Source organism: Carya illinoinensis, chromosome 5 (genome assembly GCF_018687715.1).
Source record: "Carya illinoinensis cultivar Pawnee chromosome 5, C.illinoinensisPawnee_v1, whole genome shotgun sequence".
Lineage (NCBI taxonomy): Eukaryota > Viridiplantae > Streptophyta > Magnoliopsida > Fagales > Juglandaceae > Carya > Carya illinoinensis.
Window position 1 is genome coordinate 13,006,009 of NC_056756.1, and position 20,653 is coordinate 13,026,661.

The window sequence follows — 20,653 nt, forward strand, 5'->3', positions numbered from 1 at the left end:
AAATTTGAAAGCGTGATAGAATATTTTAATCATAAGAATTAATTAAAGATGAATTAATTAAATATTTAATCAAATTAATATCTAATAATGATGAGACTTTTGAATCGATGGTCGGATCGTCTAACATTTATAAAGAAAAGAACAATTAAAATTTTATTGTTTTAATTCAACCAACTATTCACATGATTATTGAAAAGAATACTGCTACTGTGATCGATTTAACCGAATAAATTGACTGATAAGCGTAAATATACTTTATTTTATTTTTTTATTTTTTCTTTTTCTTTTAATAATTTTTTATATATCTTTAAATATTTTAAAAAAATTAAAAATATATCGATTTAATAATAATCAATTCCTTAATAATTAAGTAAAAAAAAAAAAAATCAATCATTCACTTATATCGTTTAACTTATAAAAAAAAGCCAACGAGGCTTTATTAATTAGTGAGCAAGCAACGGTGCTGGGGATTAATAACTTTTTCCTGTACAAATATCCCAATCTCAGCAGGATTTGGATTCACCAAATATAGAAACTATCAAAATAAAAGAGATAGAGAGATCAGGCGGTGATTGATAGCTTGGTCTTTTTTACCTTAAGACTTTCCTAATCTCAACAGGATTTGGATTTCGACTCGATCTCTCTATAAATATAGCATATCTGGGGACCCCCTTCCTCCACACAGGGCCGATTATCTGAGATTTTGTTTTTAATTTCATGCGGCCTTCAGATATATTATATATATAGAGAGAGCTAAGAATGTTCATGATGAGGCGTAATTAATTAACAAAGAGAGTTCTTCTTCAGTCGGTACGTACGTTAGTTTAAGCCTTAATGGATTTGCTGAAGGCGAAGAAGACAATAACAGATCATCAATACAAGCAGCTTCGGGGTTCGACCTCCATCATATCTCTTCCTGATGAATTGCTGACGGAAGTTCTTGCAGAGGTCGGCTCGGCTTCTTTCACTGATTTATACAATGCAAAACTGAGTTGCAAAGATTTTCTCAAACTATCGGAGGAAGATCAAATATTTCAACGCGTATCCCTGGATAAATTTTCTGCGATTCCATGCAGTGCAAACCCCAAAATCTCGTCATTCTTGGAACGCTGCAAAGAATGCCGAAACCCCGAGTCGTTGTATAGACAGGGAATGCTCGATTATTTCCATCAAGGAATGACAGAATCAGGGTTGGAGTATTTGAAAAGAGCGGCAGAGAAAGGACACATGGAGGCAACGTACGTTTACAGTATTATCCTGCTATGTTTGGGAGATGATAATGATGGTCATCGTAAATCAAAGCTAAAAGGTATGGAGATTTTATCTTCTTTGAAGGCTAAATCGGAACGCCAGATAATGAAAGAATGCCGAGAGAAAATTAAGAGAATGATGTGGATATGTATGTGGTCGCCAAAAAAGAACATCATCGTTAGAAGACAACAATCGTGTCTGCGGAAGGAACCATGCAAGATACAAAAGATCACGAACGGATGGCTGGCAACGGACGAGGAGGTGGATGAACATGACGAAGTACTTTGCGAAAGTTGCAGATGCAATCGTGAAATAACTTGGTTCTGTAATGGGCAGTTTGGAACAGATCATTATTCTTTCTAGGCAGCCATGCATGCATGTATTAATGCTTCATGCAATGTTAGAGGCAGTACCCTGGCTAAGTTATGATCATACCATGATCGAGATCATGCAGGTTTTGTATCTGAAAAGTGTGATTCTAGTTGAAACAACGATGAATAATATGCTTTTTTTTATTTTGTTTTTTGTATTTTTTCATGATTTTGTCTTTGTATTTTTCGGTTTTTTAAATTAAAAATTTTAAAAATAATTTATTTATTATAAGTCTTTTTATTAATGCATCAGTCACTTTATTTAATTAATTAATATAGAAGTTTATTATATATATTAATTTATATAAAAATATTAATAATTATTCTTTATATTTAAGTAATATATTATAATGTGTTGCACGAAACTTGTAAATACATAGTGCAACTCAAAATTAAAGCATATATTAATGAACGGCGACTGAAAGTAGTTGCCCCAAGTCTCCGGAGCTTCCAAAGCCGAAGACCGAAACCGAAAGAGCCATAAACATTTCCTCTGTTTTCTCTTTATACGATCGACTCATACTTTTCTGCTCTTATTTCTGGCTAAACTTCTCGCTTCCCATTCTTCTTCTTCTTCAACGGTTCTGAGACTCTTTGGAGCTGCAATGGCTTCTTCCATTGCTGGATCAGACGTCGTGGCCTTCAGATCCGCATTGAAATTTCGATGTACCCTCGACCGTAAATACGCTCACTTTCGGCAGTGGTCTCCGGTTTTGGGTGTGGTGGGTTCGGGTCAGGTCCGGCCTTGCGTTGGCCTCCGGTGCACAGCGAGGAGCTTCGCTTCCTCCGGTAACGAATATGTTGTTTTGCATGTCGTTCTTTTGTTTTTTTTTTTTCCTATTTATGTTCAAATTGTTTTGTTTGGAAGCCAAAAAAATAAAAAAAAGTTTGTTTTTAAGCTATTGAAAGTTACACAGGTATCTGTTTGCATTTGAATGTCAAGGTATTGTAGTCCTCGTTGACTGCATAGGGGTTTTCGAAACATTACGACCATAACTAGGAATTTACTTCAGGGGCGAGGGCCCTGGTAGCCGCACTCGGACAAGCAGTTGCTGCAACTATCCAAAAAGTGGAAGCTCCTGTGGTGATTGTTACCGGAGCTTCCAGAGATATTGGCAGATCAATTGCATTGTCATTAAGAAAAGCTGGTTGGAAGGACTTTTGTGATATTGGGACCCTGAACGTTTTACTTGATTGTGACTTAGAGAGCACAAAGTAATTTGGTTATCTGATCGGTTGGTGTAGTTCTGTAGAAGACTTTGATTCTTTGCTGCAAGATAATTTCTTTCGTCAATAGCCCATGAAAAGGGGTTATTGAAGCTCTGGTGGTTTTTGTTTACCGATTAGATTTGCATACCTTGTTGAGATTATGTTTTGTAAAAGGGGCGGAATTTCGTTGATAATTGCAATTACCAAAACGGAAAATCTGCTTGCAAGAAGAATTCACCAATTCGTGCACATATATAAGACATATGTTTAACAAAACGATGTGAATTGAAGATAAATAAATTTTATAAGATAAGATATTTTTGTCAAAACTGAGAGGAAAGATGACAAGAAAGATGAATTAAAGCAAGAAAGATTGAGAGAGAATTTTTGTGATTTTTATTACTTGTCGAGTATACAAAGCAGTACTATATATATACATTGAGTTGGTATAATGCATACAAAAAGAATAAGGAATATTCTATGTACAATGTCCTATTCCACTACAATGTGTAGCTGAGGTGGGTCAGTGTAGTGGCCATTGAGATGGGACAAAAGTAGTACAACAGGTGCAGTGCAGCATCAGCAGGTGGTGGAGCAGAGTTGTTGCTCAGCCTCTAATAGATAGAAACTTTGTCTTAGGTGTCTCGGATGCAGGGAATATCAGAGTCCTCATTCTTTGTTTTTGTTATATCTTGAGACTCCCCCTCAAGATGGGCATATATATTTAAGGTGCCCATCTTGGACAATAGTGAATGAAAAGATGGACCTGGTAATGCCTTTGTGAAAAGGTCAGCCAGCTGAAACTTGGAAGCTACATGAATGGGTGCAATGATTCCAGCTATGACTTTCTCCCTTACAAAATGACAATCCAATTCCACATGTTTGGTCCTTTCATGGAAAATTGGATTCTTGGTGAGGTGGATGGCTGACTGACTGTCACAATAGAGTTGGACAGGTTGTGAATGTACTATGTTGAAGTTCTTCAAGAGCTCTCTTAACCAAACAATCTCGCAGCTTGCATGTGCCAAAGCTCGGTTTTCTGCCTTTGCTGAAGATCTTGATACCGTGGCCTGTTTCTTGGTTTTCCAACTGATCATTGAATCACCAATAAACATGCAGAAACCAGTCACGGATCGCCTAGTCTCAGGGCAGGCTGCCCAATCTGAATCACTATATCCCCTCAACTGCAATGATGATTTTGAAGAGAAGAAAATTCCCTGCCCAATTGAACCTTTAAGATACTTGAGTATCCTATGAGCTGCAAGAAGATGTGCCTGAGTTGGTTTGTCTAGAAATTGACTAAGCACATTGACAGCATATGTTATGTCTGGTCTTGTGATAGTCAAGTAAATGAGTCTTCCTACCAGCTTTCTATATGTAGTGATATCCAACAGCAAGTCATTTGAGGAGTGTGCTAGTTTGTAATTTGGCTCTATGGGAGTGAAAGCAGGTTTGCATCCAAGTAGACCAGCACTTTCAAGGACTTCCAAAGTATACTTCCTTTGGCACACATGAATGCCACTTGCTGACCTTGCAATTTCTAAACCTAGAAAGTACTTTAGATGTCCCAAGTCTCGAATCTTGAACTGCCTATGCAAGTGGTCTTTGATGGTTTTTATGGCCTTCAAACAATTACTCCCTAAAATGATATCATCAACATATACAAGGAGTGCCACAAAACCATCTTCATCATTCTTGGTGAAAAGAGAGTAATCTGATTTTGATTGACTAAAACCTAAGTCAAGGAGAGAAGTTGTAAATTTTGAATTCCATTACCTAGAGGCCTGTTTTAGGCCATATAAGGACTTGTATAATTTGCAAACCAGTTTTTGAGCTTTGGATTGAGACTCCCCCTTGAGCTGAAAACCTGGTGGAAGCTCCATGTAAATGTCTTCTTTAAGGTCACAATGGAGGAATGCATTGTGAACATCTAGTTGTTCTAAGTGCCATCCAGAAATTGCAGCCAAAGCAAGGAACACACAGACAGTAGTCATTTTTGCTACTGGGCTGAATGTTTCTTGGTAATCAAACCCATCTCTTTGTGTATAACCCTTAGCTACAAGCCTTGCCTTGTGTTTATCAATGGTGCCATCTGATTTTAGTTTGGTTTTGTAGACATATTTGCAACCAATTGGCTTGTTTCCAAGAGGTAAGGGCACAATGGACCAAGTGCCATTTGCTTCAAGGGCTTTCAATTCAGCAGCCATGGCAGCTTGCCAATGTTCATGAACCACATCTTCCTCATAAGTATTTGGTTCTGAGATGAGTGTAAGTGACATTGCATAGGCTTGATGTGAGGAGGAGAGGTGCTGGTATGAAAGGTGATGGGATATTGGGTGTTCAGTGGAAGAAGGAAAAGTATATGAATGAGATGGATTGGTGACAAGTTGGCAGTGACAATCATGCAAGTAAGAAGGTTTAAACTTTATTCTATCAGACCTTCGAAGTGGAGTGTGTGGTGAAGGCACGGGGTGGGGGTGATACCATAGTGTCTTCAGGTTGATTGAGTGAAGGAGAGGGAGGAGTGGAGGCCTCTGATTGAGAATGAGAATGAGGGGAAATGTGACACCCCCAAATTTCGTTTGGGATCGGACGGACATTTGAAGGATCGATACATGTAACACAAGGTTACCTGTCCCCGTTCATGACATATAAGATGCAATATTCCTAACATCCATCTAACATTATGCAATATTTGCAGCGGATAAATTTTTTCTTTAGCAATACTATGCACCAAACTGAAAATATCTCAAATACTTAAAACATACTCCATATATAAAGATCCATTGAATAACTAAGATCACAACACTAATCCAAAATAGTTATGATCCAAAAAGTACTGGAGATGCAACTCCATCGTATAAGTAGTAATTTAACTACTATATTAACATTAACGACGCACCGTCGTTCAGTCGACTGTGTTTAGTTAGTCAGCTCCTGATCCTCCTTCAGATCCTATAACAAGATCTACCATTCAGGAGGAATGGTAGTTGGGACTACTACAGTGAGATTTGATTACAAATCTCAGCAAGTTAACAAAAAAACTTCCACACAAGCTAATGATGCATGGATGACAGTAAAAGCATAATTGGATAATCAAATTCATAAGTAATTAAAGTATAACTTGGCGTGCAACATAGCATAATTGATATAACTTAAATTGAAAAATGAACTGAACTTGAATTGACATGAACTTGATCTGAAACTTGACTCAGTATGAAATTGTTCTGAAACTTGACTTAACATGAACGTGATATGAAACTTGACTTATCATGAACTTGTTCTGAAACTTGACTTAACATGAAAAATACATATTCCACAGTTGTTGTGGCCCCATGTATTTTACGTGTAAATACATACTCCACAGTTGTTGTGGTCCCATGTATTCTACACAAACTTGACTTAACATGAAAAATACATACTCCACAGTTGTTGTGGCCCCATGTATTCTACGTGTAAATACATACTCCACAGTTGTTGTGGCCCCATGTATTCTACGTGTAAATACATACTCCACAGTTATTATGGCCCCATGTATTCTACACACTTAATATGAAACGTGATTGGAATACGAAAGGACTGAACCCCTGACGTAACATAACGTGACTTGAACATAACTTGAAATACATGACCAACTTGAGATAGAAACCTTTCGTAACATGGCATAACATATAATAGACAACATATTTAACATGATATAGTTGCAACAGTGAATATTACATGACTTGACATACATGTAATAGATGGCATACATAGCATGACGTACTTGTAATGTACAGTAATACATAACAGAATATATTATGTAACAGATAAAAATTGATGATAGAATAAATTCTGTATAATAGACAATTATGTGATAACTTGGCATGGCATGACATATATGATAATACACATACATACATTGTAGTTCATTTACTTAGCACACATACATAGTAGACTGCTAGTAAGTTAAAAGCTAACTTACCTCGATCTCTGCGTTTCTTATAAAACCTCAAGCGCGATCACGAGGAACTGTAGTTAGTGATTCTAAAAGTTAGCACTAAATCACTAATAATTTGAAATATGGAAAATACTACTTGAATAGTAAAATTTTCATTTTACTCTCTATATGTAGGAAAATGACCGTTTTACCCATAACTTAAGGATTTTGTATACTAATTCCAAAAGTCACCAAAATTTACATGCTTCATGTAAATTTTATCCTCAACTCAAATATATGTAGAAAACTGACCGTTTTACCCATAACTTAAGGATTTTGCATACTAACTACAAAAGTCACCAAAATTTACATGCCTCATGTAAATTTTATCCTCAACTCAAATATCAATTTAGAAAAATTTAAAACTAATCACAACTATTAAAACTCCATAGGGCCGAAATTCTCATATGCCATTTCCATTGATTTTTGTTTCTAACTTGTTTTGATTAACCTTTTGATCTATGACTTATAAAGATGTGATCTTCAAACCAAACTATCACATGGTTAAAAATTAACCAAAACATAACTTTAACCAAGAACATCCACACTTTGGCTTATTTGAATATCTGTTTGCATAAAATTTCATATTTTTGAAACTAACATCAAATATCTTCAAAATAATAATACAATATTTATATAAGATGCTTAAGATCTTCTAATAAAATTATCAAAGTCATTGGAATAGGTTTAGACTACCAAAGAGTTAAACTTTCTCAAAACAGAAACTGTTTTTCCTCTTCCAGTTTCTAAGTTTCTAAATCTAAGAAAATCTTTCATCAAAACCTTTAATCATACAAAAATCCTCAACCAATAATCATATACACATGTTAAAAATACTCCATAAAAATTTTGGATCAATATCTATCCATTAGCTTGGTCAAAAACTCCAAACTATATCATATTCTCCAGTTTATCTCCCAGAATGACATTTCTATAGTTTACATAATATTTGACTGACTAAGTGATCTTCAAATGGGACAAATAAGATATCCATGTAAACTAGACTAAAAAAGGAATAACTTATATGAAGGGAACTTTATGATAAAATACTTACAAAACCTTCGAAATGGGTGTGCAAAAGAACTCCTAAAAGCTGTCCAAGAGAGAGTGTTTGGTATTCTTTTAATGGAAAATGTAAATGAAGATAATTTCGTGGGGAGGAGTGGCTGGAGATACTTATGGATGAGATATGGAAGAGATGAGACTAGAGTGAGAGTTAAGTGTAGGACTCTCTTACCCGAAGTGAGAGTTAAGTGTAGGACTCTCTTACCCAATAATATCCACGAAAGTAGCTTAAAATATTTTTATCCAATAATATCCACAAAATTAGCTTAAAATATTTTTATCCAATAATATCCACAAAATTAGCTTAAAATATTTTTACCCAATAATATCTACAAAAATTAGTTCAAGATATTTTTATCCAATAAAATCTACAGTTTTGAACAGACGTTTCATCCGAAAATATGAAAAAGTGTTATTGCGCCATAAGATCTTAAATAACCATCCGAGTCTAATGGCACAAACCATAATATATTTAGACACTTCTAACTATCTCCAATAATCAAAAACACACTTCTAATACTATAATGAGTAATAACACTAACTATATAGTTAGACTAAAACCTATATGATTAATGGATTCGTGAAAGCTTATAGAGTCTTCACGAGATTCCTAAAGTCAATAGAAATTTCACAATTGAATTTCTAGCGGGCTGTTACAGGAAAGGTTTGATTGAGGTGGAGGTGTTTGGAGGGAAGTGGTTTGTGAAAGTTCTTGAGGGTAGCATAGCTGGTCAGGCAATGGAGGAGGAATGCTAACATCTTGTGAGCTTGAATAAGGTGCAGGTTTCTTAGAATCTGTATTTTTGAAAGGGAACTCAGATTCTAAAAACACTACACCTCGGGAAATGAAGGTCTTTTGATTATCAAGGTTGTACACTTTGTAGCCCTTAATTCCTGCTGGATATCCAAGAAAGATACATTTTTGAGCTCTTGGATCCAGCTTAGTCCTATTATGTTTGAGTGTAGACACAAAACGAAGACACCCAAAGACTCTCAAATGATTGTAAGAAGGCTTAGATGAAAATAACATCTCATATGGAGATTTGTTATGAATGATGGGTGAAGGTATTGTATTGATCAAATGTGCAGCTGTTAAAACTGCATCTCCTCAAAATTTTATGGGAAGTGAGGCTTGAATGAGTAGAGCTCGAGCAACAGTGATTAAATGTTGTTGTTTTTTCTCCACAACTCCATTTTGTTGGGGTGTGTACACACATATTTTTTGATGTAAAATTCCATGGGAATTAAAAAAATCAGACATTTGAAACTCCAATCCATTATCAGTTCTAACATTTTTAACCTTGGAGTTGAATTGAGTTTGAACCATAAGGACAAAGGACTATAGGAGAGATCTAGCTTCTGATTTGAATTGCATTAGGTATACCCATGTAACTCGGCTAAAGTCATCAACAATAGTTAAGAAGTAATGATGTCCATTCAAGGAAGCTTGAGAGTATGGGCCCCAAATGTCACAGTGAATAAGCTCAAAAACAGAAACTGTAGAAATAATGCTTGTTTGGAATGGAAGACGTTTCTGCTTAGATAAAGAGCAAACAGTACAATATTGATCACACCCTTTTACATTAGGACAAGAGGAATGAATTAAATTCATTCTTTGGTTGGATAAATGTCCTAATCTAAGGTGCCATAAATCAAAGGACTGTTCATCGACAGTATTACAAGCTGAAACATTTGACAGTTTTGATAGGGTCCTGGGAATCTGTTGAGAAGTACTGCAGCCAAGATGGTTTGGAAGGAGATAATATAGACCATGATTGAGTTTAACTAGTCCAATCGTCATCCATGAAGAGAGGGCCTGTATAAAGAAAAACTTATCTAAGAAAATGAGGCAAATATGAGGGTTAAGAATGAGTTTGCTGACAGATAAGAGATTGATTTTGAAGGAAGGAACACATAAGACCTTTGTGAGAATGATGGACTTTGAGAGATGGACATCACCTATATGTGTGACCTCTACACATGTCCCATTTGGTAACTGGACTGATGCATTGGCAATGCAAGTGATGGTTGTGAGAAGGGATGGAGAACAGACTATATGGTCTGTTGCTCCAGTGTCAATGATCCAATGGATGTTGATAGGTTCATCTGATTGATGATGCACAAGTGATGAGTGGTGATTTGTGCCAAATGTTGATGATTCTGAAGTTATAGAGGAGCAAGAAGGTATACATGCCATATTTGAGTGAGTAGGAGAGTTGTTGCTCGAGTTTGAGGTGGTCTTGATGGACTGAGGTGCTTGAGATGATTACTTATGAGTCAGCTATGGTGTTTGATTATTGACCAGTGCTATGAGTTGCTGGATTTGAGACTGCGAGAGTGTTAAGTTTGGAGCTTCCATCACTTCCTTCTCCTGTCCTTGGGAAATTACTTGGTTAGCTGAATGAGTAGCAGAAAAATTTTGATTGTTGAAGTGTCCAGGTTTCTGCTTTGTGAACTTAAAATTTGGTGGAAATCCTATCAACCTATAACACTTGTCACGGCTGTGTCCAGTTTTTCCACAATGTCCACAAGTGAGCTCAGGTCTCTCCTTTTTCTTAGATTGATTGTTAAAAACTGCCAAAGCTGAAGATTCAGTTGGTGGTATTGCTACAATCCGTGCTTGCCTCTGCCTTTCTTCTTGTAGAATTAAAGAAAAAGCCTTATCTATAGAAGGGACAGGACTCATGAGTATGACTTGTCCTCTAATGCTCTCATAAGAATCATTCAACCCCATAAGGAATTTGAAGACATTATCAAACTGCTGAACCTCACCTACTGAGTTCAAGGCTTTGCAAGTGCAAAGGCCACATGAACAGCAAGGCACGGGTCTATAGATGTTGAGTTCTTTCCAAACTGCATTCAGCTGAGTGAAATATTCATTAACAGTTTGAGTTCCTTGCACAATGGTGCCAAGCTATTGTTGAAGCTGGTAGATCCTGACATTATCTGGCTGAGCAAAACGCACCTTCAGCTTGTCCCATACTGCTTTAGTTGAGCTGATATAGAGGACATTGGAAGCTATCTCTTTGGATATTGAGTTAAGAAGCCATGAAAGGATGATGTTGTTGCATCTTAACCATGGGAGATACAAGGGGTCAGTCAACTCTGGTTTAGTGATGGTTCCATCCAAGAATCCAAGTTTATTCTTGATTGAGATGGATAGTGAGAATGATCTACTCCAAGAGAGGTAATTTGGACCTGTAAGAGGTGGAGAGACAATCACAGAGCTGGCATTGTCACTGTAATGAAGGTAAAAGGGGCTATTTGGATTCTCAGTGGGTAGGAAGTTATGTAATGGGTTGTTTGTTTCAGGTGGGGTGTTGGATGAACTTTCTTCTTCCATTGAAGGAGTTGAATGTGAACAAATGGATGAATGTTATGAATGTATTGTGAAGAAGCCTGAACAGAAAAATGAAGCAGGATTACTATAAGACCTGTCTCTGATACCATGTCAAAACTGAGAGGAAAGATGACAAGAAAGATGAATTAAAGCAAGAAAGATTGAGAGAGAATTTCTGTGATTTTTATTACTTGTCGAGTATACAAAGCAGTACTATATATATACATTGAGCTGGTATAATGCATACAAAAAGAATAAGGAATATTCTATGTACAATGTCCTATTCCACTACAATGTGCAGCTGAGGTGGGTCAGTGTCGTGGCCATTGACATGGGACAAAAGTAGTACAACAGGTGCAGTGCAGCAGCAGCAGGTGGTGGAGCAGAGTTGTTGCTCAGCCTCTAATAGATAGAAACTTTGTCTTAGGTGTCTCGGATGCAGAGAATAGCAGAGTCCTCATTCTTTGTTTTTGTTATATCTTGAGAATTTTCTTATTGTCTCAAAAATTCTTTTATACTTTTTAAATAAAAAAAATCATCATGGTACATGAACTTAGTTCTACCTAACAAAACTCACCAGGTTATCAAAGGAGGCTGAGGAAGCCTCTAAAGAGGTTAATGATTCGATGTGCTGTTGTCTTGTCTCTTGTTGTTGGGCATTGAGCCCACGGAAATCGTTACTGTACTATAGAAATCACTTTTGACGGATTATTCCATTATTTATTGCAGATTAAGGCAAATGGTGGACAAGCCATGCCTTTCGGGGGAGATGTATCAAAAGAAGCTGACGTTGAATCAATGATTAAAGCTGTAAGCCTATGTTTTTCCTTGCTAAGCGAGTTAGTTTGACGGCATGAGTTTCTACTTCTGGCATGCTTAATGATATTTTCCCCTCATCTATAGGCAGTTGATGCATGGGGAACTATTTATATATTGATAAACAACGCAGGTGACTGAATGTTCACTTCCATTTTCAACATTTATTAACATCAAACTCTACTCTCTGAACTTATACATCATACTTGCAGGAATTACTCGTGATACTTTATTAATGAGGATGAAGAAATCTTAGTGGCAGGAGGTTATTGATTTGAATCTTACAGGTGTATATGTCTGTACACAGGTATGCTTGTCAAACTTTTTAACCCCATGGAAGTGCATTGCCTGAATTATTATTCAAGACTGAGAAGAATTTACTCTTTGTAGGCAGCAGCAAAAATTATGATGAAGAAGAAAAAGGTGACATAGCACTGCTGTCTGTCAATCTCGTTTGTCCAAGTGCGGAGTATATTGCCAAAGAACTCAAACTTTTAACTCAAAATTTATTTCTGGGAATTTCCTGTGCTTTGTTGCCCTATACTCCATGATACACGAGGCAAATGTTAGTTAGTGTGGGTTACTAATATTAGTGAGCTACCAATGTCTCCTATATGTATATATAAACAAGATGAGATTTCCAAAATAATAGGTTGTTTGTCAGTTGTTAATTTTACTTTTTGTTGTCATCTCCTCATCTTGGTCAAGTGGTCTTTTTACAGGGAAGGATAATCAATATAGCATCGGTCTTTGGTATCAATGGACATGCTAGTCAAGCCAACTACAGTGCTGCAAAAGCAAGGGTAATCGGCCTAACAAAGACTGTTGCAAAGGAATATGCAAGCAAAAACATCAATGTGAGTTCTTAGAAATTTGTATCTTTTTGTTTCAGTTATATATCAGACACATCCTAAATTGCAGCTGATGCTATATGTGGAGAACCGTTATGATTAAAGGATTGCCCTTCAGGTTAATGCTGTTGCCCCCGGGTTCATTGCATCTGACATGACAGCCAAGCTAGGGGAAGACGTTGAGAAGAAATTGCTGGAGACCATCCCATTAGGTGAGACTTTAAGAAAGGCTTTATTGCTTTGTAATCGAGGGTGCCAGTTTAGACGGGATAGTTAAGAATGATAATAAAACTTGTCTCCTTAAGATTGTAATGATGGTTGTGGACTCTTGCCTAATCTTTTGATCAATAAAGTTTTGTTTACTAATCAAAAATAGATTGTAATGACGGTTTTTATTTATACTCTGGAATCAGGAAGGTATGGCCAACCGGAAGAAGTCGCTGGACTAGTAGAATTCTTGGCCCTCAACCCCGCGGCCTGTTACATAACTGGACAGGTTTGAGTGTTACTCAGACCCCCAATTTTCTGATGTAATGAGTCAAGTCTGTATTAGCGTCCCCTTATGTGTTACCAGTAATCACTCCATCTATGTTTACCTGTTTTTCCCCGGTTTGATACTCAGACCCCCAATTTGGGTCTTTCAGGTGTTCACCATTGATGGAGGGATGGTGATCATGTAGGTCAGCTATGTCCACCCCGACTGGTCAAACCCAAGCAGAACGTTTGAGCTTCAGAGTTAAGCTAATGCCACTGAAATCACAAAATTCAGACTTCCTGTAAGAATTTATGTCGATGCTAATGTAGTTTAGAATTTTTGCTTGAGACGGTTAGGTTTTAAAATAACACCCTGTCAAGTTTTGATAGAATTTCAAATTAAGCTTCTTAAAGAACCTTGATAAGTGGTAATGCAACAATATATTTCAATTTTAAAAAAACAACTCTTTCCTTTTGCCTGTGTTTTTCATTGTTGAAATGTAGATTTTAGAGAGCACTTGCTGCTATTGTGATGACAGAGCATTTATATAATAACAAAAATTACAATAGGTAGGAAATACTCGCAATTGTTTGGTACTGACAGATGAGCATAAAGATTTCAAGATTATGTAGATATCTATTATGCTTAAGATTCTATATTAATTTTAGGACTAGGAATGGTACCGATCGATAGGACAGGTTTAGTGGGTTTCCCGACCTGTCTTTATCGTAATGAATGGCTTGAGGATTTCTTCTCGGAGGTAGGAACTTTGACGACCAGGCCAAATGCCAATTCGATATGTTTTTAGTGGGTTCCCCACAAAGTGTGTATCCCCACAGCCTCCTCCTCTTCCTTTCCATCCTCCCTCCACGGTTTCCATATCTATTGTTTTTTTATTTTCTAGAGCTATGCATGAAGAAGATCAACTGATCATGTTGGCGGCCTCGATCTCTACCCCACAACAAACATCTCCTACCGCCGATCTTCATGTTTGGGCAAGCAGCATTCCATTGCTACGCAAGAGTCATGTGCTTCAAGAGCGAGCTTAGCTATCTAGGTTGCGCTTGTGGCTCATGTGCCACCAATGTTTCACAATTTCACATGAATTTGCGTCTGGAATGCCCACCAAGTTCCAACCATTGAGTGGAGAATCAAAGTGAATTACCTCGTACTAAACTCTTGATGTTGCTACTTGCTGCACATCAAACTGGAGTAGCCCAACATGACCAGTTCTTGTACAACGTTGTTGCACTCTTCGAACACTTCGTACAATATTTCCATAACCATTCATTACGTCACAATAAAAATAAAATGATTAGTTTCTTTAACGTGAAGTAGAATTTTCATTGATCGAGTACTTGATCTCTACTCTATCCATTTCATTTGCCGTAGATTGATGATCAAGTGGTTTAATTTCTCGTTGACTACCATTTTCTGCCATTAGTACGCAAACCTGTCCATAAAACTAATTAAAGCCTAACGTTAAAATCCACTAAAAATTAAATAACTGACTGGTAGGAATTAGCTAAGGCCGAGGCACGGCATTTCCTGATGGGTTAGTTGTCTTGCTGTATTTAAGGTTGGAAAAAAAGAAAAATTTAGTTGTAAGTAATTTTGTGTACTAATATATATATTAATTTAATGTAATTAAATAAAAAATAAATTTTATTAAAAATAATATTAATTTAAATTTTAAATATACAGTTATTAATATTAATATATAAATTAATACGTAAGTTTACTTGTACGTAATAAAATTCTGAAAAACAAACTACCCTAGGTTATTTGATTTCTTAAGAGAGGGCTTAAAAAGGAGTTTGTGCAGAGCCACACGACAAGCATATCCATATATTCTTAATTATTATATATCTACATATATATATATATATATATATATATATATAGATAGGTGTAATATATAGGTAGATTACACGCAAACAATGTTCAGTTGCAAGGCTGGCTGTCGGTAAACTTTAGAAAAACGAAACAAAGATTATTCGTTAAAAAGTAACCAAAGTTGTTAAACATATCGTACCATATTTACATTCTTATTATAATATATTTGCATATTAAATATATATATTTTTATTCTTCTTCTTTTAACATATATTTTTCGTTTTTTTATAGGTATAAAATTATGAATTATAATTGAACCTATTGGAAACAAACTTATCGCTAATAACAAAAAAGAAGAGATAAGACAACGATGAGGTAAAAGCTAGAAGTGATTAACTAATATATAAAAAGAGTTATTTTATTCTTCATCTTGATTCTCTATATCACATACCGACTTTTTTTTATATCTTTTTATTTATTTTTCTTTACAATATATGAAATATAAAGATGATGAATAGAATAACTCTTGTTTAGTAAGTATGATGAAAATTTTGAGTTTAAGATGAAATATTAAATATTATTATTATTTTGATATTTAAAAAAATTAAGAAAAAATTAAATTATTTATTATATTTTATATAGAGATTTAATAAAATTGTAATAATAAGATGAAAATTTTAAATTTAAGATGTAAATTTGTTATCATCAAAATTACCAAAAGACCATACGCGGACCCACAAAGAGTAACGTGTCATTGAGCGAGTGGTGGATGCGCCCTTTTTAAAAAGCCAACGCAGCACAAGGAATATCATTATTTAGTTGAAATCAATCTATGTATCTTAAAACTTAATTAAATAGTTTTGGTACCCGAAACGAAACGACTACCGAAATTATCCAAGCCCCGCGACAATCATCGTCCATTTCAATTTGCGTTCTGCCTAACCCTTTCTCTTCAATCATCCCCTCTCATTTTGTCACGTATCTTTTCCATTCTTTACGGATTAACTGATCGCAAGTCCGCATCAAAACTTTCCCCAATTTGTTTTCGCCTTCGACTCAAAAAGTTTTCATCGCTTCTCTGTGGACGACTGTCCTCCAATCCTTCACAACTTCTCCGACTCTGCTGGTTGGTTTTGCTAAATTCATTCATACTCTTGCGCTGGAAGCTTTGATTTTATCGTCTATCTTGGAGTTTCTGAATCTGGGTTTTCATGGAGACTCTTCTCAATCTTTTCAGCCCAACCTTCCCTACATTCTTCCTCATGTTTGTCTTGCTATATCTCTTTGCTTTCTTTGTAATTCTTCGCAACTGGGGTACAAAGCATCGACCGGACGCTGCGAGCTGTCTCCTCTCTCTTAGCCATGGCACTCCTGCTGTTATCATGGCCATCCACGCACTAAGAAACGCCCCGACGCCGCGTAGTTTTGCTTCTCCGAACGCTGCTTTCCAAAACACAGTCTTGGAATTCAGCATAGCTTACTTCTTGATGGACCTCATCCACTACCTGGTATTCTTCCCCAACGACATCTTATTCATCAGTCACCATTTAGCTACGCTGTACGTGTTTGTGACCTGTCGTTATGTGGTTCGTCACGGGGCCTTGGCGATAATCGTGCTTCTTGTTCTGGCTGAGGTTACCAGTGCTTGTCAGAACGTGTGGAGCATTGCTAGGTTGAAAAAAGCTGATGTTCCTGCGGCTGCAAAATTGTACGAGTTTCTGTCTCCTCCTTTCTATGTTTTCTATTCTGTTGCTAGAGGGATTTTGGGGACGGTGGTGGTGTATAAGATGGGGGTGTTTTACGCAAGTGGGGCAGCTGATAATGCTATTCCGAGGTGGGCATGGATTTCCTGGATGGTTGTAATTGTTTCTGCAATCTTGATTAGCTTGTTATGGATTTCGAATAAATGGATATATTGGTATAAAGAAAAAAGTCTCCAAGTCCAGAAGAAAGTCAGGTAAAATAAAATCTGTGGTTTTTTTCTTTTCTTTTCTTTTTTGGCTGGATGGAAATTGGGAATCATGGGGTTCAACAGCTCAACAGTCAAGTCAGAATTGGATGTGAGATTATGGATCCCTACAATGTTCATAATGATGGTCTGTAATTAAAGGGTTGTAACTTTGTAGTTAAATTTTATGGGTGATATCATTTATCTGTATATGATCATATACAATAGGCATTTGTGATGTTTGTTGCAATGAAGATATCCCAAAGCCTATTTGCTTAGAAGAAGTAGAGAATGAATTGTTTTCCTGTTTGGGTGTGACTATTTAGAATTAATCTGAACACAGAATTGGCTAATCTCGTTGATTTTGATTTCACTTTAGGTTAGACTCTCTCTTTAAGCTATTCTTCTCCAACTTTCTGGCCTATCCTTCTGAATTGGAGTGACCTTGCGCTACCTAATATGGTCGGTCTACCTTGGGCATTGAGCCTTTTTAACCCAATGATTAGTGAAATAAATAAACTCCAGTACCGTTTAGATCCGAAGCAACCATGCCGACCCTGATATACATATACTCATGCGATCACTGGTTGTTCCATCTGTTGGGTTTGGGGACATCTCCTCTCCGCTAAGGTGTTTGAGAATATCCACGCTGCAGCAACCTATCTTGACCTAGATTGCGAAGGGCTTCACTCGCAAAATGCACTGAAGATTTGTTCCGTCTTCCATGTATGTTTTCTTAATGGCCGAAGGGTCTGTACTGTTAAGGCCGATGAATTATAATACCCGCCCACGAGAAATAAAATATTACTGACGGGCAGGCTGAAAGTCTATAAAGACTGATAAAATTTAACTGCAGGACAGCCTTAAGCCAAGGTTTCTTTTGAAGTTGTGCTTGGCCAATTTGTAAGAACTCAACAGTTATTGGTCAGCTGTACGTGAGGGCTTTCCAAAATTAGAATCTCAAGCACATCGCGATGTTTTAGTCCTGCAAGTTTAAGCTTTCAATATGAACACTGCAAGAACAGTCAAGGCAGGAGCTCACTTGGTTTTGGCCGCAATAAAGAAAGTATTTATCACGATATCTATGCATTATCAGAGTTTAAAGCACCGCATATTAAACAATTTTCCTACTAGACAATCTTGAAAGATCTCTTATTTCCAGTTTTCTTTGGTTTTTTGGGGGGTTTCTGTTTTTTCTGTTTTTCCTGTTTTGGTTTCATTCTTGTTTCTTAGATCCAAAAATGGATGAATTATTGCAAAGATGCCGTCTTAGAAAAAGCGACAAGAGGCAACCATAATTTTGGGACAAGTTTCATCGATGCTTTACCTGATTTGCAAAAAGCCCTGGATTTGTGAGACTGGTGATCTGAGTAGAAAAGGCAACATTCAATAAGCGTGACCCAAAGTTAGGAAAAATATTTAGGATCGAAAGTTGAAAGACAAAACTCCTGATGCTTGAGATCAGGTGGTTGGATATCAAAAAGAGGCTGCACAAAATCCATACCATTACTCTTTATCTCAGAAATCATATAATATCTCAGTGGAGTACCATCATGCATATTGCATGCAAGCTAGAACCAAAAGTTAAAGAAAATAAACGAAGAGAATTGCCACCAAATTGAGCGGATACTGAGTTCATATTTATTTTATAGAAAAATCTAGTTGTAAGCACAACTGCATACTAATATGTACCTTAATCTAATGTGATTAGTTAAAAAATATATTTTATTAAAAATAATACTAATTTAAATTTTGAAAATGAAGTAATTAATATTAGTACGTAAATTAATACGCGACTTTACTTTTACGTAACAAAAGTCTTATTTTATTTCTTTCAAAGACATTATTACTTGAAGGAAAACAAAGTCATGGTTTGCATCGCGTTTAGATGGCACAAGAATCCATGTATTCTGCATAGTCTTGCAACTAAACAATATGGAGGAGAAATGATAGAGATTAAAGAATCAGGAGTAACTTTTCTCTAAAACAATTATGATAAGTAGCAAAACAAATGGTCCCAGTTGCTGAAAATTTTAATAATGTCAACCTCACCAAACTTTTATACTTTTTTTTTATAAGAGGATGGGACCCAAATTTTATTCATTCCTTTACTTACAGCGGAGGAATTATGTGGAATCAATCAAACACCTTGAGGTTGCAGAAGAACCAAAACCAAAGTGTAAAATGAACTATTAAGATCAGAAATGACGAAACTAAAGCCCTTAACAATTAACTATACATAGTTATAAAATAATAGCCTATTACTTACATTGTAACACCGGTAATCCTATCCTATCAAGTCTCAAAAACCCTGTAATCACCTTTGGGGCTAGTTCTAAATCTACCGTATTCTCTCTATATGCTTGCCTCGATACAAGATAGTGATAAAATGATTATTGAATTAAAGAACTTAAGCTTACACACTCAAAAACGAAATTGTTCAAAGATTTATGGAATCGAATGACAGAAACTCACCAATATAAGCATCTGTGAGAGGTTCAAACAGTAAGCTGTCTGCTGCGGTAGAAGGCCCGATGCAATAATCTAGTAAAACCTAAAATATGCTCAAATAGAAAATGAAGAGAACCCATCTTAGACTAATTATAGAATACAAGCCAACATTCCACTGGTAGCTTTGCTTGTGTATAGTAGGTATCAGTTAACAGAATCAGCTGATCTAAAGCTTTGTTTCTTTGCCTAATTTCACCCTAACCCGAAATAAAACTCTTCTTCCTTCCGTCTGATGTTAACCAAATCCTCCGCTTTTTAAAATGCTGTGATTCCAGTTCTTTTTCTTTTTGAGGTATTGCTTCTGCCGCGAGTCTCTTTGCTTCGATGGAAAATGGATATTTGTACCCAATTGTGCTCTGTCTTTACCCGTCTTGATCCACCTTACTAAAAATTCCACGTATTGTCGAGAACTTTATGTGATTGAATACATGGATTCTCTTCATGGAACTACCCTGTCACCCACATTTCTATGGCTGCTAAAAACCCATCTGTCGAGATTCTGTGGTAGAATGCTTGCTAATTAGCTGTACTACAGAGGCAAATTCGGGACAAGACAACAACAACAAATATTCCTCACTTAGGGAAAATCAAGTTATTTTATGTTGGAGGTAGGGGGAATGATTAGAGACGCTCAAGAGAGATGGGAGTGGGACAGTTGGTTCTCTAGATTAGTGCACTTTATAACTCTTCTTGTTGGGAATTGTGGGCTCTATGGGATGGCATTCTTGTCTCTCTATCTTGGGAGTTAAGTCATTTGGAATTGAGATTTTGATGCCTTCTATTAAATTTTGTAATTCCAATCATACATAGTATTGTATTATATTAGGTGACTTCTTATGCCAACTACTTAAATGGCGTTCACTAGAAATGTGCCACATCACCTAAAGAGATTGGAGACAACAACTCTTTAAGTGTGTTTGCCGCAAAATGATTCTACATAAAATTTTTATTTTATAGAATTTTTGTTTGAATTTATCAAACTATTTTTTTCAAAGACACTA

General features: G+C 36.3%; 1 protein-coding gene and 1 pseudogene across 1 annotated transcript; both read left to right on the top strand.

Annotated features, from left to right (window-relative positions):
• Nucleotides 1-834: 834 nt before the first annotated feature.
• On the top strand, nt 835-14,342 carry LOC122310095 (annotated as a pseudogene).
• A 1,708-nt stretch (nt 14,343-16,050) lies between these two features.
• LOC122308985 (TLC domain-containing protein At5g14285-like) lies at nt 16,051-17,422 on the top strand. The gene has a single exon (XM_043122286.1). It carries the CDS (start codon nt 16,405-16,407, stop codon nt 17,152-17,154), a length of 750 nt encoding a protein of 249 aa, XP_042978220.1. The 5' UTR covers nt 16,051-16,404; the 3' UTR covers nt 17,155-17,422.
• The last annotated feature ends 3,231 nt before the right edge of the window (nt 17,423-20,653 follow it).